The 19,426-nt window shown below is 40.4% G+C and overlaps 1 protein-coding gene across 1 annotated transcript; it reads right to left on the bottom strand.

Annotated features, from left to right (window-relative positions):
- Window positions 1-9,655: 9,655 nt before the first annotated feature.
- Window positions 9,656-12,100, bottom strand: gemin7 (gem (nuclear organelle) associated protein 7). The gene is made up of 2 exons (XM_031861193.1): window positions 12,012-12,100; window positions 9,656-10,967 (listed from the first exon to the last, which is right to left on the bottom strand). Exons 1-2 carry the CDS (start codon window positions 12,031-12,033, stop codon window positions 10,579-10,581), a joined length of 411 nt encoding a protein of 136 aa, XP_031717053.1. The 5' UTR covers window positions 12,034-12,100; the 3' UTR covers window positions 9,656-10,578.
- Window positions 12,101-19,426: the final 7,326 nt, after the last annotated feature.

Here is a 19,426-nt window from a genome sequence, read left to right on the forward strand (position 1 = left end):
AGATGATGAAGAGGAGAGAGGGGATGTATGGTGAACAGATAATGGGAATTTTAAAGACAGTGAGACCCAGTCTGGGATGTGGTTTGAGTAGGAGTTGGTACTGGTTTCAGAGTCAGCAAGTGGCTGTGGAGCACCGAAGCCACAAGGCTCACAAAAGGAATGTATTTGTATATGAACAGCAATCCTCCCTTAAATGTGAATAAATAACTATGTGGTAAATGGTGGAACACCCTCTTGTCGAACATATGGAGAAATGAGGGAAACTATAACATTACAAGAAGGGGATTTAGTTCAAGACAACCAGTGGGAATGTGAAAGAAATTATGCAAATGTCAGAGAAAAGGAACTGGACTTCTGCACCAGTTGTCACATCTCAGAAGTATGATGTGTGCAGCTTTTGGTATGACTTCAAGCATCACAGGCCTGTCGAGCTCTGGATTTCACACCGTGCTGCTCTAAATGCATGCGGTAAGAGAAGTACTCTGCGTCAGAGTCCGGAGGGTGTGTCTTTTATTTTCTGCCTTTCCAAAAAAAGAAATAATACAAGAGCAAAGTTGTGAGGAAAGGATTAAACAGTGTGTTTGCTCTAAGCCCATAACATTCATGAAAACAACCCTTTAAAAGGTACCTCTTTAGTGCTCATGCAAACAGATGATTGTTCATGAGTGATACTGTTATGTAGACCCAGACTTTTCCTATCTGACACTGTTCTGTATTGCTTTGACTGCAGAGGACCAGTTATGTATTTAAAGCATTCCACAACACATATGATGTTGTGGGTCGACCCAGAGGGAGGTTCAGAGCTTTAATTGGGAATGTTTTGTTCGGCACTGTTAGTGGACTCTTCTGGGAGGTTAAAATGCCCCTCAAACAGCTGCAGCACCTGCTCATATTTCTCTCTGAGACAGTGTGATAAAACACAAGTCTCCTTTCATACATAAAATATAAACGCAGGCTCACAACTCATGACATGGCAGGACAGCGCAGCTGCATCTGGTCTACATGTGTATGTGCGAGTTAACATACATTTAGTCTTCCTGCAAACGTTTGCATTTAAATACACATACACACAACACATGTAAGAGGACGGATGTTTGTTCTTTGGTGCAGCAGTGCATGCCTGTCTGCGTTTGTGTATTTTCCATGAAGAACATATTATACATATAGTGTGCTTGTTATTTATGTATCTCCTCGCTATCCTGGAGTGTGTGAGCTCCAGATGTGCTGGGGGCTGCCCTCCACTGTCCAGATGAGTCCAGGTGTGGCCTGCAGTGTCATGCAGTCCAGACTCTCCTTAGACCCTGAAACAGGGTCAGGCACATTTCCAGATTCTCTGAATGTTTGAGAAGAAAATATGAAAGAAAAGATTTCAAACATGTGACAAGCAACTGCATGAACTTCTCTGTGTTTGTGCTAAAATATATGAACATCTCTGGCTTGAATAAAGTAATCAGGTGATTCATCTCTCTGGTACTATCTCTGTCCGTTGATATCTATAGCAAGAAGAACAGGACCGAGCTTGAAGACAGAGATCTGGCCATTTCACAACAGGAGGAGGGCACTCAAGTCTTACATTCTCTGGCACATAAAAAGAAGGGAGAGAGAGACTGAGACAGAAACAGACAGAGAGGGGTCTGTGGGGTTGAAAGATTCCGCAAGAGGTTGATGCGAAAGAAATGGAGGGATGATGAGAGTTGTTTGTTCTCTGTAAGGATTTGGGAAGTTTGTGGTGGAGAACAGAAGGATCGAGGGGGGGAAGGAAGATGTGCTCTCCTTGTTATCTTGCCTCACTGTTTACTCAGATTCCTACTCACAGATAGTATCAGCAAATAAGCTGCGGCCAAGTCACCAAGTCAGCATGCTTTCGGACCAAGCCAGAGGTGACCTTTTCCCTCTGTGAACACACACATGCACACACACACACAACATATACATTCTGTCCTCTACATTCTGCCCAGTTATAAACACTGAGCCTTGGTGGGGCCAAAGAAAAACAAGAGTTTAGTTCAGTTGAGGAAAATAAGCATTATGTTCATCTTACATTTTATTTTGTGAGGCACTGTGTGAGATTTTGTTGTAATTTATGTAAGATGACAAATATATATCTTTATATTGTGTTTAACTTCTAGAATGTTGAAGCTGGGGTCGGTGACATTGGACAAACCAACATAGTAAGCTTTATTGTGAGAGTATACAACCGCAAAGCCCAGCCCAACTCTTTTCCAAAGAAAGTGGCAAGCAGCACTAGCTGAAGAAAGTCGCCAAGACAACAACACTAACAGCCCGTCTCTTCAGACCTCCCTCCAAAGCCAAATTCTTATTACAAACGTAAACAGCTGTCAAGCTAGCAACTTGTGAAAGACTGCAGTGACGAGCAATGAGTGCACAGCAGCTGCAGGTAGGCAGGTAGGCAAATACCAGATTATTTTCTTTTTTTTCCCAGATAATTTGATTTGTTGATTGCTGTCGGGATGTTGCCAACCCTTTAAATAGCAACTGAATTTAAGTTTCAGTTCACCAAAGTTTCAAAAAACATATTTTGTTACTGAGTGTGTCTCAAATGTATCCATCCATGCAAATAGTTTTGATTTAATTTTTCTCATTGAAGAAATAATGTATTAAAACTGAGACTGACTGAGACACTGAATGGAAAAGAGAGCTAATGAATTACGGTAATTGGACAATTTATGTCCAGTAACATTTGGAGTAGTGTGATTATTATTTAGCGGAAAGTACTGGTGAGGAGGTCGGGGCCGTAGATGGGTGTGTAGCGCATTTAGCTCTAATGTAGGCGAGTGGAGATCATGTCCTGTCAGAAATACAAAAAGAATGGTTGAGGTCAGGTAGAGATGGTGGTTTGTTAGGTCTGTGACGTGAGTCAAATTCCTGCATGACATGCAACATGCTGATCCACCACCATGAGCTCCACAGTCCTCAAGGCACACTACCCCACAGTGGTACTGAACATTAGACGTAAATTGTGAGGTGAAGAATTGTCTGATTTCTTTTTAATTTCTAGGGATCATGGGCTGCTACTAGAGAGGGAATCTACTATTTCTGAATTTGGGTGAAGTGACCCCGAAACTGTTACTCTTTAATCCTGGAACTCCTTTTAAAAAGCATGGTGGTATATGTTTTAAACATACATGACAAAATGCTGAGGTAATGGTGGGGTATAGGCCACATTTATTGTCTACTTTCTGTCCTGTTAATGCAGTGAATGAGTACTGGGGTATGAAGCAAGAAAAAGGTGGTGAGCTTTGATATGACTATGTAGGCAACATTATACCATATCTTTCACAAGTCCCCGCTCCCCTTAACCACTACGTCCCTCATTCATATTCTATTTCTTTATTCCTCTCTTTGCGACAGAGTGATGTGACAGTAGAGAGCAGACAATGTCGGGTTACCCTGGTCATTTGGGAAGGAGGACGGAAGTATCCTGGGCGGGCAACGTCCCTCCTCCGTGTGCGGCGCGAGGCCCACTGATGATTCACCAGCCTGCACGATGAAGGTTGGTGACCCCAATTTGTGTAAGGCAGGAGGAGGAGGAGCGGGAGAAGAAGGCGGATGTGGAAGGGGGATAATAAGGAGGAGGGGATGGCGATGGCTACGTCAGTGGCACTTGCTAATAGGCAGATGTCCTTGTCCCTGACACAAGTAAATCGTGTCTCTTGGGGGAAAGAATAAAAGAAAGAGAGGAGGAGAGGAAGGGAGGAAAAAAGTAAGGCAGAGAGTGAGATTGCCGTGTGGAGGAGCGCGTCACTGGGGTTGGACGTGAGTGCGTGTCTAAGTGAAATTATGAGCAATTAGTTCAGCCTGAGTCCACTGTTAAAATGCTGTTTTGATGAAGGCAGAAAACATGAAGGAGGGAAGCCGGAGAAGGTGAAATGACTCCTTTAAAGTGTTTAAAAACATTTAGGGTGAGTGGGCTGCGTTGTCTTTGGACCAGAGAGGGAAACAGGTGATCTGAAGAGACGGAGGAGTGGACGAAGGTGGAAGAGAGAAAATGAGAGGTAGAGGTTGAGAGAGGAGGAGGGAGGGGGGAGAAATTATTCAGACCCTTTTCTAAAGTAAAAGTAGCTATGCAACATTATAAAAATGCACAATTAGTAAGTAAAAGTCACAAGTATAAAGTAATGCATAAGTAAAGTATAGAACAAGAAAATGCTTCATACTCAGGTAAAGTAGAAATACCACAAACTTGTACTATGGGAGTACAAAGCAGAGCACTTGGGTAAATGTACCACTGGTGTTCAGAAACATCCCTTCATCCTTGTAGGAAACACCTGGAGTCTGTTCCAGGTCTGTCCCACAGACTCAGTTAATGACCATAGGATGATAAACTTACACAAGCATGTGATCTTCCTCCTGATTAAATAGCTCTGTAGCAGACAACCACCTCCTCTGCCAAGGCAGCTTCCCCTCTACAATCACCATCATTCAGCCTCCCTCACAGACACCATAAGCACATCTCTTTAAAAGCCATGTAGTCATTTCAGGTCATGGAAACATTTCCAAAGGAATTTCTGTTCGCTGGAGCGTATCCATATGTTTTCCCACATAAGATGCTGATAATAATAATATGATCCGTTTTGAGAGTGGGCACACACAGCAGAAGTCAGGATTGGGTCTGTGCCTGCAGCCGGTTCCAACAGGAAACCACTTCTCAAATACCACATGGCTACTTCCTATTTTTGTCCGATTAAAGGATTGTAGCACTGAAAAAGAAACTGCTTTGGCAACAGGCACTGGCTGACCAGTGGTTCTTCAGTCTCTGTGCAATTTGTGATTCAAATTATGTTTTAGAGGTGAGGCAGGAAGTAGTTTTATGAATCAGAATCAGTAAATAACGAATACATAATACTTGCGTAGGCACAGTCCTGTAAGCATGTTTATGCTCACAGTGTAGTAAAGCGAGTCAACATGCTAAGATTTGCTAAACAGCACTAAACACAAAGTACAGCTCAGGCTGCAAACATTATTCACTAATTTTGCATTTGTGTAAAACACATGATACACATTTGACGCACTATCCCACAGTTTGACTCACAAACCAGTCAGCAGAAGTTCCGCCCTGCCACTTCTGATTGGTCAGGATAAATGGTCACAGATGGTGAATTTATCTGTGATGAAATCGTTGGGTCTTCAGCATCACAGACACTAATTAGCATCATCTTCCTGTGTTTACTCCTGTGGGAAAGGGAGTGGACCACGATGGAGTCTACAGACTTATAGATAAATGAAGATAACTTTAATCTCACTCCTAATGAGCACTTCCCTTCTCCTCCCACCTCCTCACATATCTTCCTGTCTAGACATCAGTTGTGCAAATGTGTCCCCCTTTTCCCCGATGATCATTTGTCTCTTTAAATTGGACATTTACAGTAGCATTCACTGACCTCACAGGGTTGCGGGTCATAATGTGACTGACATACTAAATATCTGACCAAGAAAACCAATGCTTTGATTTCTCTAAGTTGCCTAAAAGCACTCTAGTGAAACAATTGGCAACTTTATGCAAAACCAGCTGAATATGGTAAATGATAATGGTAAATTAACATTATATTGACCTTAAACCTTTGTTTGTGTTTGGGCCGGTGCTCAGTGGGGTCCAGCTGGCATGCTCCCCTGCCAGCCTCTTTATCTCTCTGGCCACTTGAGTCGGGGAAGTGAGGCTGCCACACAGCGCCTGGTCCTCACAATCGCTGGAGCTCCTCCAACATTCCCCCCCGGTGGCAACTCAAACAAAGCTGGGGACTGACGGTGACTCAGCCATTCCTCTCGTGTCTGCTTGTCTCGCTACCTCCAGTGAGCACTTAACCGTAAATATCACCATGTAGTCGTACTTAGAGAAACACATTAATTAATGATTGTACTGTATGCAGTGATGTAGATGGGGTGTGTTCTTATTAATTATGATTATTCATGACTGATGATTTTACACAATACTTCTGTATATAATAATAATAGTTACAACGACTACACATAATGAAGAGATACAAATTATGATACAAAAACAGACTAAAGTTCCAAAAACACTCCCTCATGGACCGATTCACTATTCCCTATAGTACACACAGTTAAAAGTACTCATTACATTGTGGGATTGTCAGCAGTTTTCTTTCCATTGTGAACATTTATGAGGGTAAATGCTACATGGACTTGTACTTGTAAAGTGCTTTTCTAGTCTTCCAACCATGCAAGGTGCCACCTGCCCATCAGGACTAGCTAACACTCATACCCAAATATACACCAAGACACAGTATTTGGGAGCAATTTGGGGTTAAGTGTCTTGCCCAAGGACACATCGCATCAAGCTAGTGTACTATATAGTGCATGAAATTCACATTTAAGAGTTCAGACGCTAAAATAAAATGGCTGTACATTAATGTAATGCACTATATAGGAAATGGGTCTAGAACCAGCTCACAATGACAATATTGACATGCTGTTGATGGTACAGTACATGGGGATGGTTTTGCAGGTATTTGGTCATAAACCAAAGTACTAATGACTGCACTATAGGCGAAGTCATCAAAATACTGTACCTAGGACCCATGAATGCCTGTACCAAATGTGTCAATACATTTAATACATTTTGAGATGTTTTAAAGGGTAATTGAAAATTTGAAAGATTCACCCTCAAATGTCTCAACAAAATTTCATGACGATCCACCAATATTTGTTGAGGTATTTCAGTCTGGGCAAAGGACCAACCGACGGTCATTGCTATCCCTAGAGCAGTCTGGTCTCCTAATAATAACATTCCCATACAACGAAACTGCACTGCGACGTCTTGAAGGAAACACATTTTCTACCGGATTAGCTACTTTTGTTTGTGACGTAGGTCCCATGACTCACAAATATGTTCTAATTATAGTCCGCGGAAGTCTGTGTATGGAGGACATTAGATGGACGGGTGGGTCGAACAAACACAGGACCTTCAACCAGGAGACTGCTGTTTGTGTCAAACCATAAATCAATTTTAAGCCAAACCACGATGATTTCACTAAACTAAGTTTGAGTTTTTTTTTACCTAAACATAACCAAGTACGTTTCTTGTGTTTTTCTTTAGGTTTAATTTACAATGCTAACCATGTGTTTAAAGCTTCAACCGTAATCTGGGAGAACATATGTTTCCCTCTTAACGTAATAGAGAATGCAGTTCAGTTGTATGAGAACATCATTTAGTAGGACATGGGGTTGCTTAGAGCCACGCTGTGAGGCTAACAATAAAATGCACAGAAGAGAAAAGAAAAAACATTGAATTAAAGCTGGAAATAAGCAAAAAAAGACAAGCCTACAAAAATGTTATTTAAAGGTGGAATTAAAGTAAAATTATCAGCAGGCAGAGCCATTCTGTCACTGTTTTACTTTAGTTTCATAATGAGCCAGCAGAGAAGCAGTTTCACTGACTCGTCTCACCGCTTGATTCATATTTATAAATGTGTGCAGCCTCCCTTTGCTCTGTTTTTTTTAATGATGGCATCTTTTGTGTTCAGTCTGATACAATAATACCAGAGTTGACACTTCCACAAAAATTGTATATTATCAAGTGAATCATCATCTCCTCCCTCGTGTCCATTGTGAAACATAATAAAAATACATGATCATGATTTCACCGCCCAACTATTTTAATCTGCTGGTAGTTTTAAGCAAAAGGGTGATTAAGTGGTTTTGTAAGTTATCAGACACTCACCAGGAAGTGAGAGAGGGCCACAAACAGGAAGAAGCGGAATGTGCTTCCTGTTGGCCAGTGCTGTTGTACAGGGCAGATTCCTTGGACCATCATAACTGACACAACCAACACACGCACACACAAACACACATGCATACTAAGAGGTAGGAATGTTTTTCCACTGGAATCGGGGAGAAGCAGACTGTCAGGAAAGACAAACAGTAAGAGTAGATAACACTGAGACAGTGTGTCCCCGGGCCCGGGTACAAATTAGAGAACATGAATCCAGCTCGAGCTCTTCAGAGGAGATCATTCTTATGGCCGATCCACTTTTAAAACATATATATATTCTCACTAAACCGCTCATATCTTTATCATGTAATTTCTCTACAACAGAAGCAAAGCGATCTGTGGTTTACTTAAACACAACACAGTAAAACCAAAGCAATGAGCTGAAAGATGCTAAGACACTCTAGCTGTTGATGTATTGTATAATACTCGTATTAATCACTAGGAAAGACCCCTTTCACATTATGCAGTCACCTCATCCATTGTTACTATAAATCATATTGATTAGCAGCTTTACAGATGACGCAATATGAGCCAATGAGTCCAATATTATGGCAGCATTTGGCCAACATCATAAAATCAGAAATTTGGACATTATGATGGCCAGATTGGAATATAATGTCTAAATCTTAACTCAAAAATCATCACTACTGATTAAATAAATAAGTTAACTTCACACCCTGCCCCTCTCTGTCCTTTCTTCAAATTCAGATCCAGATCTACTTCAGTAAGAATAGTAATACGACAATGTAAAAGCACTTAATTAGACTGCAAGGGACTTAATGGTGTAGCTGCTTTAAGGGGAACTCATTTTAACTACTTTATGTACAGTTGGGCAGTTTCATCTTCACGATTCATCATATTTTATTAGCTGGTTGTGTTAAGTTGAGTAAAGATGTAGTCTGTAACATACTTACTGTACAAGTACAAAACAAAAGTTATGGAAATGCATATGTTTATGTACAGTATGTGTTCTCATCACAGAGGTGAGAGTGAGAACTGAGGGAGCAGGCTTGTGTATATGAAATTAACATTGGTTGTCCTTGAGGGCTTTCTGATTGAATCACACAGGCTCGATGACGTCATGTAAGGTTTAAGTCATATTTCGGATTAGGGAGGGCGAGGGAGAGAGAGAGGATGAGTCACTGACTCATTGATGACTGTCTCCACTGAGTGGTCAGATAATTCAGGTACAAAAAGAGACACAGGCACAGCACGCCCGCCTAATGGCACTCAAATAAAATGACTTATTGGGAACTCGCAAAATACACCTTTTAGTAAGATTAAATAGTATTGATGCCCGCTCCTCCTCCCCATGAGGCCGGTGCTAAACAATGAAGAATCCTGCTCTTCCGTATTATTTATGACCAAGGATCTAAATAAGTGACTATAATGAATATCTGTGCTGCCATCAGACGTGGGCTCAGTTTGTGTTGGATTACCGAGACATTCAGGAAGAATGATGCGAATTCACCCGATCCATCTCGGACTTCAGTATATTTTAATATCCCACTCTGTAAATGTTTCAGATCGGTGACTGAAAACAACAAAGCTAAGTTATAGCTCCTTCTGGTGTTCTCCGGCTCAGAATTTACTTAAGTTCTGTATTCATGTATGGAGTACTGAATAGGCCTACTGGACACAGGCCCTGTGGCACCTATGCCTGAACATCTGTTTAAAGGGACTCGATGCAAAACAGTTATAGAAAGACACAAAACCCTTATAAAACAAGATACAAAACGGCCACAAAGAGACACATGAGATGACCACAAAGTAATGCACAACTACCTCAAGGGGGCGCAACAAGATGCAAAATGACTACAAAGAGATGCAAAACTACGACTACATAGATGCTAAATCTGCCATTACTGTGAACAGGGTTGCATTCAATAATTATACTCATTATCCATTAATCTACAGATCATTTCTTTTAATTGCCAATTAGGTCCATCAGACACCACAGGACAACGAAAAATTACCATAATTTACTTGAAAAGTGATGCAAACAATTAATTATCAAAATTGTTGCAGATTTATTTCCCCGACTGATAATTGCAACTATAAATGTGGACCTGACTGAGTTTGATAAAATAAAGACCCAACACACTGATGATAGTGTTGACAAAGATAGACTAGACTAGAGTTATGGACAACTATCACCAAGCAGTGCAGAGAGGACAACTCACTTTGCTCTCGACAACAAAACCTTTTGTTTTTAAGGTGATTATGAAAAACGATATTGTTTTGATGGATGTGGGGGGGTTACACATGTCAGTTACAACTTATTTCCTTAAGCAACATCAATCTTTATCAGACATGAATCTTTTCAGGTGTCTTGAATATTTTTCCAAACAAAAAAAAATACAAAATAGACATTAAAATAGAAAAGTGTTCCACTCAAAACAAATGTTAAGTGTGCAATGTTTCATTTGCATCAGTTAAAGAATATGACAAAAGACATAACATGTCAACTCGAGCACAGTAACATCCTCTTTCTGCATCTCAAAAAGTAAGACGGTAGCGATGACGCTCTACAGAAAGTATCTCTCCGTCACGTCTCACTGAATACACAGGCTTATGACTCCCTCTTGTGCTAAACAGTGGGACTGCTCGTCAGCGTCTGAAAGCAATCTCACAGAGCAGTATGATCGACTGAAGTATACAGATTGAAAACAGCTATGTACAACCTCACCTTAAAAAAATACAACACATTGTATAAACTATCTCACAGTGTGAAAACAGAGCTCACTTGCAACAACAAACGAGACTCCCAAGTGCCTCTCATCCCAAATGGCGTATTCTGTTTAAACAGGAAACAAAACAAGTGTTCACGCATCAAAAGTGAATGAAATCACATCCTGACACCTGATCAGAGCCTCTTTTTGCACCCCGATGGGAGTGTGCAGGTCCGACACCTGAAAGTTCAGCACGTCGATGTCGGACGCTCTAAACGTGGCCTCCACATTCACCCGCTCGTGCATCTGAAACTGAATCTTCTTATTGGCCATGGCCAGGAGACACCGGAGGAAACTCTCTCTCAGCACGGATCGGGCGTGCTGCTCTCTGGGCAGCTGCTCAGCATCTGCGTCAGAACAGGGGATGGAGGTTCGACAGAGAGCGATGAAACGGGGGGATTTGGGGTCAAATCCGCGGCTGTTGGGGTCGGGTCCTTTCGGCAGGCGGAGCACAGACACCGGCATCGCCATCTTGAGTCTTTCTGCCAATTAAAAATAAAACACAAATTATCAAAACTAACCAGGCATAATGCCTACTCTAAACACATTCATTTGGCGTATAGACCATTCACACAGATGACGAATAAATATAAATAATAATTAAAGATTTAGCATTTTTGTGATTCGATTAAATCAATTACAAGCGATGAATGCACTATGATTACAATCCCAAGAGCACAAGATGCCCCCACACTGAATATGTCAAATGTCATTGTAATTAATAAGTTGTCTTTTGGGGAACATCTGGAATGCCAGAGTGAGGAACCTTGATATCATATTAGGATGTGCATGCATTACCTCGAAGCACTCAAAAACAATGCAAACATTTAGTGGATAGACATAAAATAAATTGATATAACATGTGAAAATAATGTTGGTAATCGATTCATTGTATTAGTCACTTATCAAGAAGCTTCTATCCCATGTTTACTGCTGTCTCTGTTTCATAACATTATGAATTCAATAACTTTTAAGACAGTTCAGCCTCGTGTTTTAGGAACTTGTGATGGACATTCTTCACTGTTTGAGCTTGTTTTTGGACATTGTCTTGCTTACTAATTGACTAAACTGAAGCAGGCCACCCTATCAATAAAGGTCATAAGTTTAACACCATCAGCATCAGAAAACATTGAAGGGATTTGGCGTTAATACTGCAACTCATGCGCATTTTAAAGACTCGTGTGCCATGATGTTTGGATATACTGCTAACGTTACACTTAGCTTCATGTGGTGTAAGTTACAACAAGCTTCACATTGCTGCAGGTTATTCATCCTCGGCTAACGTTGTAGCTTGAACCGCTGTTACAGCCAACGTTTGACATTTAAACTTTAATTTAGCAACTTGGTCGGAGCACGTTGCTAATTGCTCAGACTACTCTGATACAAAATGAAATGGTACAACGTTTATTTGGACACGCTGTGACCGCAGAGCAAGCTTTCTATCGCACAGTCGAGGCTAATAACGTGCAATAGACGAACGAACGTTTCACCAAACCCTCATATTGTTAATATATATATTTACTCACTGTTTCCTCCAGTTATCAACATCAGCGGTACCAGCCAAGCAAACACGTCGTCTTCTTCTTCTTCGTTGGACAGGAAGGTAGCTCACAGGCTTATTACCGCCGCCTATAGACCGGAGGGTGAAGGCGGTAAAACCAGGAAATGAACAAATGTGATTCTCTGGTAGAAGTTCTCATCTTATACTTAAGCAAATGTAGCAATACCACAGTGTAGACATAATCTGTTTACTTAAGTAAAAGTACAAAAGTATTCGAAATATACTTAAAGGGCCAAAAGTATAAAGTAGGTCAGAAGTCTCATCATTATGCAGAATGGCCCATTTCAGAATGATGTACAGCCTATTGGATTTAAATGATTAATGCATTAATGTGTTCATCACGTTCAGCTGGTTAAGGTGGAGCCAATGTTAACTACTTTATATACTTTATTTGCTGGGTAGTTTGAGAATATGAGTGCATAATACTGTTTGGTTTATATTATGCTGAAATCCTCTTTAATTAATGTCCCATTATTCTTAACATATACTGTTTGAGTCTAAACCTGTAGCATTAATTAATTGAACCTGACAATCTGTAGATTAAGCGATTGTTTGTCCACTATGTCCACATCCCCATTGCCTCCTGCGCCTACATGGGGACCCTATGCAGTCCATACAATATATGAAAGATTTCAAACAGCATATCTTGTCTACTGTACATGATGATTTACCAGACTCGACACACAAGTGCTATAAAACTAGACTGATATCACAATGGTTTCGTTATTTCCCGTCCATTCTAAAGCTGGTAATACTGCCAATAATCCTCCTGCAAACACAAACAATCGGTTCTCTTTTCAACAGCTATATCAAACGAAAGAGATGAAAAGTGCTGCACCGGTACTTACATTCTTTCAGTCATCTGTAAATACGAGAGTGGGGGTATTTTCTCAGACATGGCTGTTTGTAAAAAATATATGAAAATAAATGCAAAACATTCTCCAGGCCTGTGAATAGTAAATCATATCACAAACTTTTTAAATTCCAGTATAATTCCAGTATAATTCCAGTATAATTCATGAATGTGTGTGTTCTCATTGGCAGTCATCCTGGGTGTGACCCTGGATGAGCAACTGTCGTTCTCAGCAAACATTGCATCGGTTACACGCTCCTGCAGATTCCTGCTCTACAACATCAGGAGGATTCGCCCCTTCCTCACTGACGAGACGGCGCAGGTGCTAATCCAGGCTCTGGTCATCTCCCGCCTGGACTACTGCAACTCACTACTTGCCGGAGCCCCGGCGTCGGCCATCAGACCTCTGGAGCTTGTCCAGAAAGCTGCAGCTCGCCTGGTGTTCAATCGCCCCAAGTTCTCCCACACAACTTCCCTTCTCCGTTCTCTACACTGGCTCCCTGTAAGAGCTCGCATCCAGTTTAAGACTCTGGTGCTAGCCTACAGGGCAGTGAAAGGAACAGCTCCTTCCTATCTCCAGGCCATGGTCAAGCCCTACACCCCCGCCCGACCTCTTCGCTCTGCTGCCTCGGGGCGATTGTTTGCCCCGTCGCTCAGAGGTCCCTGCGGCCGATCGACCCGGTCGCGGCTGTTTTCTGTCCTGGCCCCACAGTGGTGGAATGAACTCCCCACTGACAGCAGGACAGCGGAGTCACTCCCCATCTTTCGGCGCAGGCTGAAAACTCACCTCTTCAAGAAGGCCTACCCTGAGCCTTCCACTTAGCACTTTCTTAGCATCTATTGTATTCATACTAGCTTATTGCACTTATTGTATTCATATTAGTTTGTGGCACTTATTGCATTCAATAATTTGTTTCTGCACTGTACTTTTGCTCTGGTTTATGCTCTTAGATGCTTGTTTGAAGAAAGGAGATGCACTTATGACTTCTGGTGACTAGTTGTTCTCTCGAAAACCGATGTTGAATACACTTATTGTAAGTCGCTTTGGATAAAAGCGTCTGCTAAATGACTGTAATGTAATGTAATGTAATAATATAGTCTTGAAAAGATACTAGAATTGAGCATCAGTCAAAGCCAAGCAAGTAGTTAACAATGATATTTGTGGTAAAGATGAAAATACAACAATATATCATAAAGTATCAGATATCTATGAAGGAAAGATTAACAACACAGAGGTTAGGTGTGTTGAACCAGTATTATGTAAAGTAGCTGAAACTGTTTTATCCTGTCCAAGTATTTGTTGAGATCAGGTTGGCAGCTGAGTGAGTCCCATGTAAGGTATGAATTGTTGTCAAACCAGTCAAGATACCATCTGGGTGTGGTATTAATGTGAGTGGTGTTGCAGCACAGTGAAAGGCCGGTGACAGAAGAGGGGAAATACATGCAACTGAATCAAAGCATGTCTTCAAGAGAACTACCACTTAGGAGATCATGTATTTTCCTGCAACACTATATTACCTAACCTACCAAACACTGCACCAAAATAGCTTAAAACCGACAATTTTAAGAGATAAGTGCAGGTTTTTTCCACATCAATTTTAAAATAGCATCAGTGGCCTTGAAACAGGTTTTGCTTCCTGTTCAAAGTGGACATTAAGAGATCCCTTCCTAATGTACTTCAAGAGGAAATCCCCTTTGGAGGTAACTTTTGGAAGATAGCCACTTGGATCAGTATGGACTAGAAGAATGATGACGGTGATCCTACTATATTGAATTTGCAGATATTTGTTTCCTACTTGATATTAAACAGAAATATTTCCGTTGCTCAACATTAACAATAATTCAAAGTGGTCAAAGGTAAAAGTTGTTATGGGCTGTATGAAGAGCTGCATCATTAGGCCAGCATGCAACATAAACTCAAGTAGAAACTGAACTGACTACAAATATTCATCAATGATTGTATTTTTTTGTGACATTTGCATTTCACACAAATTTGGGAGAAAAAAAGTGATAATGCAACTGAGTTAACAAGTGCCACATTTTGCCAGATAACTGTTTAAATGCAGAATCTGACAGCAATGTGTTGCGTTGTCCCACTCTTTAGCTTCTACACAAGTCCAATAGGAAAACTACTGAATGTGAATGTGTTGACTTAGATGGGGTCATGTGCTTATTCAGTGATTGCTTTATGGCACTCTTTTTATCATGTCTTCTCGCTGACACATCTTCTGCAATGGTTTAATGGCACCTAACAGAAGAATTAGCACCACAAACAGTTAATTATTGTTCTTCTTTTACTTTATGGAAGAAGTCCTAAACAATCTTCAAGTGGACAAATTAAAATGCATTTCTTCAAAGAGTTTTATAACATTCAATGTCAGTGTTTTAAAATGATTTATGTTGACAACAATCATCATGACAACTATAGTGCAGTATGTGTTTATGGCTAGGTAAATTTATGAATACCATCATAAGTTAATTGTCTGTGGGCAGCTGGATGTGAGCAGGTTGTCCATGTTTTCCAGCAACAAATAAACAGCAGGCTCTCAAACAACTGTTTACAGCAAATTTGTCATGTTTGCAGTAGTAAGTGTCAGCATGCATAAAGTAAAAACAAAAAAACAACTCTGATCTAACCAGGTGACAATAACTAAATGATAAAAACAACACTGCACCAATTTTCAGCGGTATGTTTTCATGTTTTCACAAAGGAAACATACATAATCAGAATGATTTCAAGGATAACATAATAACATAAAATATAATTAATGGCTTTCAATGTCCAATTAAGTAATTCAAGTTTTAACCTCCTTGAGTATCTCTAATAAGTTCTCATAATATGAAGTCTCAAAATAGTAGAAAGATTAGCGTGACTCATCTGTCTTACAACAGCTACTAAATATACCCTTCCTCAATTACATCATGGTGATGACAGTGCAGATCTGTAACATTAACATTAAGGAAGTCCACTTAAAATCATGAAGAGTATTATTAGGATCTGTATTAGGGACTTTTTTAAAATAAAGGAATGCAGATGTTTCGTGACGGGGTCGGGGATTGTTCTTTTCCAGATGCATTCATAAACACTTATTCACAGAATACTGCATTCTTCTCGAATCAGTTTCAAGCCAGGGCGAGGAACTCATTGCTCTTGTACAAAAGTACTGTAACTGAAGTGACTGGATGTGGAGCAGTCACTAACTTACCACTTCCATCTCTACAGGCTTACTAGTTCAAACGTGTGTTCTTTTCCTGTCCACCTTAAGACTGTCAAGTCTGGCAATACTCTATATTTTTCTTCCTACTTCAAAAGGGGGAAGCGTCGATCACCAAAACCATGATTTTCTAACAGTACAATGTTAAATAAACTCAAAGAAAGAGCCTCTTTTTACTCCGCTGACGAGCAGGAGATGATCATGAACGCATATGAGGAATTCAAGACCATAATCACGGCTAAATCTAACACCGCCACCGCTGCGAGGGCTAGACAAGCACGGCAAAATATCACAGACAAGTTAAATGCCTAAGTGTTGGGAAATGTATCGGCTAATTTTAATGCCTCATCACCCCAATCAATCAGATTATATGTCTTTAAATGTGACTGCTGGCAGTAGGCTTAATGGCTATAGATATAGCGAAAATAATTATCTCAACTCTTTCAGAATAAGTAGATAAAACAAGCCCAAAGAGTATCTAATTGATACTCATTAATATGAGGATATACTGTATGTACTGTATGCGCGTATGTATCATGTAGCCTACTATATATGTGTATATACATGTCTGTGTAGATTACCATATAGAACTAGGAGTTTGAATATGTGTGTGTGAATCTGTGTATGGGCGGATCAGTGTGTATGTATTATTCATAATCAGAAATTCAATCAATTGAAGCAGTGAAAATAAATAGTGTGTGATTCTCTCTATTCTTATCATGAGTCCACCTTAATCATTTTCTACAATAATGATATGCTGGTGTACTAATAACACTGTCATATAATTATGAGTGCTTTTAACCCTCATGTATGCAACGCAGCCATCAAGAGGACATGGGAGCAAGAAAACACTATACAGTGTGGTACAAAAATGTACCACTCGCAAAAAAGCGCAAGGCTGCATCCAGTGTGTGAGACATCAATGCTCGGCTGCAGCGTGTGGTGTTCAATGTATGGCTCCAGAAGGTCTGTAAATAAATGATTCCTTGTCGGCAGAATGGATAGCGCTCGTATAGGAAGTCATCGTAATGTGATAACGGATCTTGGCGATGTGGAAGAACTCTCTCCCTATAAAACGCTAATCTAACTAATATCGCTCCTTCATCAGTGGGATCTCTGAGGAAGGGAGTGTAATGGGAAACTATGTTATAGTATAGATCGTAATACAGATATCTTGACCACGTATATAGGTTAGGTTATGTTATAGTATCATGTGTAATGTTTAAAGAATGTACTACTCGATGTGAGGAAGTCAGGAGATGATTTTAATTAGTTTAGTATCCAGGTGTCTTGTTATCTGTTATCTTGTACACTGTTTCTTTGTTGGTAAGACGGAGACACAGAGAGACCTCGACTAACATACATCCTTTGTCTGAAATACTTTTACTCCCCTTTTGACGCATTATCTGAAGTTGTAAAGGCGTGAACTTTTGTATGCATAAATGATGTTAAATATTGCACTTCAAAGAAGGTTTCACGCAGTCTACTGAATACGTGGTTGCTGTGCTTTCTTCCCTCTTGCGCAAGAGTATAAACGGAAAAAGACAACGTTGAATCTTCTGATGACTTCATTATTGATTAGAGAACACAAACTCTCTCCTCCCGATTAACCTAGAAATTTTCCACCACAGGAGCTGTACAGTAATGCAATAGAGGCTTCTTAGTTTGCTCAGCTGGTTTTATGGATCACCTTGTGTCTCACTTTACATGCATTTCTGGAACTCCCGTATAACCCCCAGTATATGCGCAAGCGCATTAGACTACCGTATATGACAGGAGCTGCCATTTCTTCCGGGGGAGTGACCAGCTTATCCAGCTACCCACACTTAGCCTGCCCCGGAGCAGGTTCATGCTTATGGATGTGTTGCCATGGTGATTTTGCCTAACTTGCTTCGTGGAAACCGAAAAGCCTGATCTACGTCATCTTATCCTGAAAAGTATCAGGCTAACTAAATTAGCCACGTACGAGGAACGAGGCCCTGTGTTCCTGTAATACCTTTACTGGTAAACATCCAGGAGACATACACTGAGCGTCCGCACTACGCCAAAGTTTTAGACCACCGAAACCGGACACGTTTAAAAACGCTCCCGACGACGGATAAGTTTGAAAACTCTGGGGTTACCTCGTAGTGTGGACTGGTGCTCAGGTATTTTAAGATATTCAAGATGCATTGTCTAAAAACAAGTCCCTACATATCACTGACATTTTACTTTTTAGCTGATTGTGTCTTATATTTAGAGATATTTTGACTAGTATTTGACAAATATACTTCGTAAGATTTTGCATTTTTGCAGTGTGGTCAGTGAGCCAGTATCAGGAACCTGACAGTGAAGCAGCTAAATGGAATTCAGCTATCATTCATTTTTTTTATTATTTAGGCCTGTATGCCCAGCTGTGAAAGCACATCTTAGCATGGATGCAGTAAAAGATGTGGTTGATTTGTTGAGAGTAGTGCGGTGTCTTTTCAAAACCTGCCTGTTCGTATTGGACAACATACAGTATACACAATTTACAGTACTTTATATTGGGTTTTCCCTTAATTTGTCACGTGTTTGTATGTTTTGTAATGAATTCATGCATGACAGACCCAAGATTCATAAAGAAATTGCTCCAATTTCTGAGACATACAACCACAACCTCTGCCTCACAAACCCACAGTTCTGTTTCCTGTTTTACTGTAAACTGCTCAGTTTTCTATCCACACTCCCACATCTTTGATTGGGTAGATAGGATGCACACACAGTTCCTCTTCACACAGGTTTCATGTGAAGAGGAACTTCATTAAAAATGAGAATTTATTCACTGATTTCAACCATGACTCTATTCTATAACAATTGCTGTTAATTTAGAGCCAATTTTCAACATTAATCTAATTTATTTATGGAATACGGTTTTGTGCTGTAGTTAGCAATGCAATGTGGGCTGGCCCATTTAAAGCAACAGCACAGATGCCCAAAACGGTATCCTAATGTTTTAAATTACACTACACTACAGTATTTTTGGGAAATTTGTGTTGCATAGAGAATACTGGCATTCGTGAAGAGACTTTTTCAGATGTCATTTAGAAAGCAGAAGGATGCACTTCAGAGGACATGTGCTGCATCAACAAGAAGTCCTGCTTCATCTGCATCAATCTGGTTGTGCATCTACAAATTAAAAACAATATTATGTTCCTCTCAGTGTCTTATTCATATATGTAACGTAGGATTACCAAAAATAAGGTTTGAAATCAAACTGATGCTCAGCAAGCTGTTCTTTCTGATGTATATTTTCACAGACAGCAGAGACGACATTGCAGGAAATTTAGATAT

Source organism: Anarrhichthys ocellatus, unplaced genomic scaffold, assembly GCF_004355925.1.
Source record: "Anarrhichthys ocellatus isolate YVR2014 unplaced genomic scaffold, GSC_Weel_1.0 scaffold24, whole genome shotgun sequence".
NCBI classification, from domain to species: domain Eukaryota; kingdom Metazoa; phylum Chordata; class Actinopteri; order Perciformes; family Anarhichadidae; genus Anarrhichthys; species Anarrhichthys ocellatus.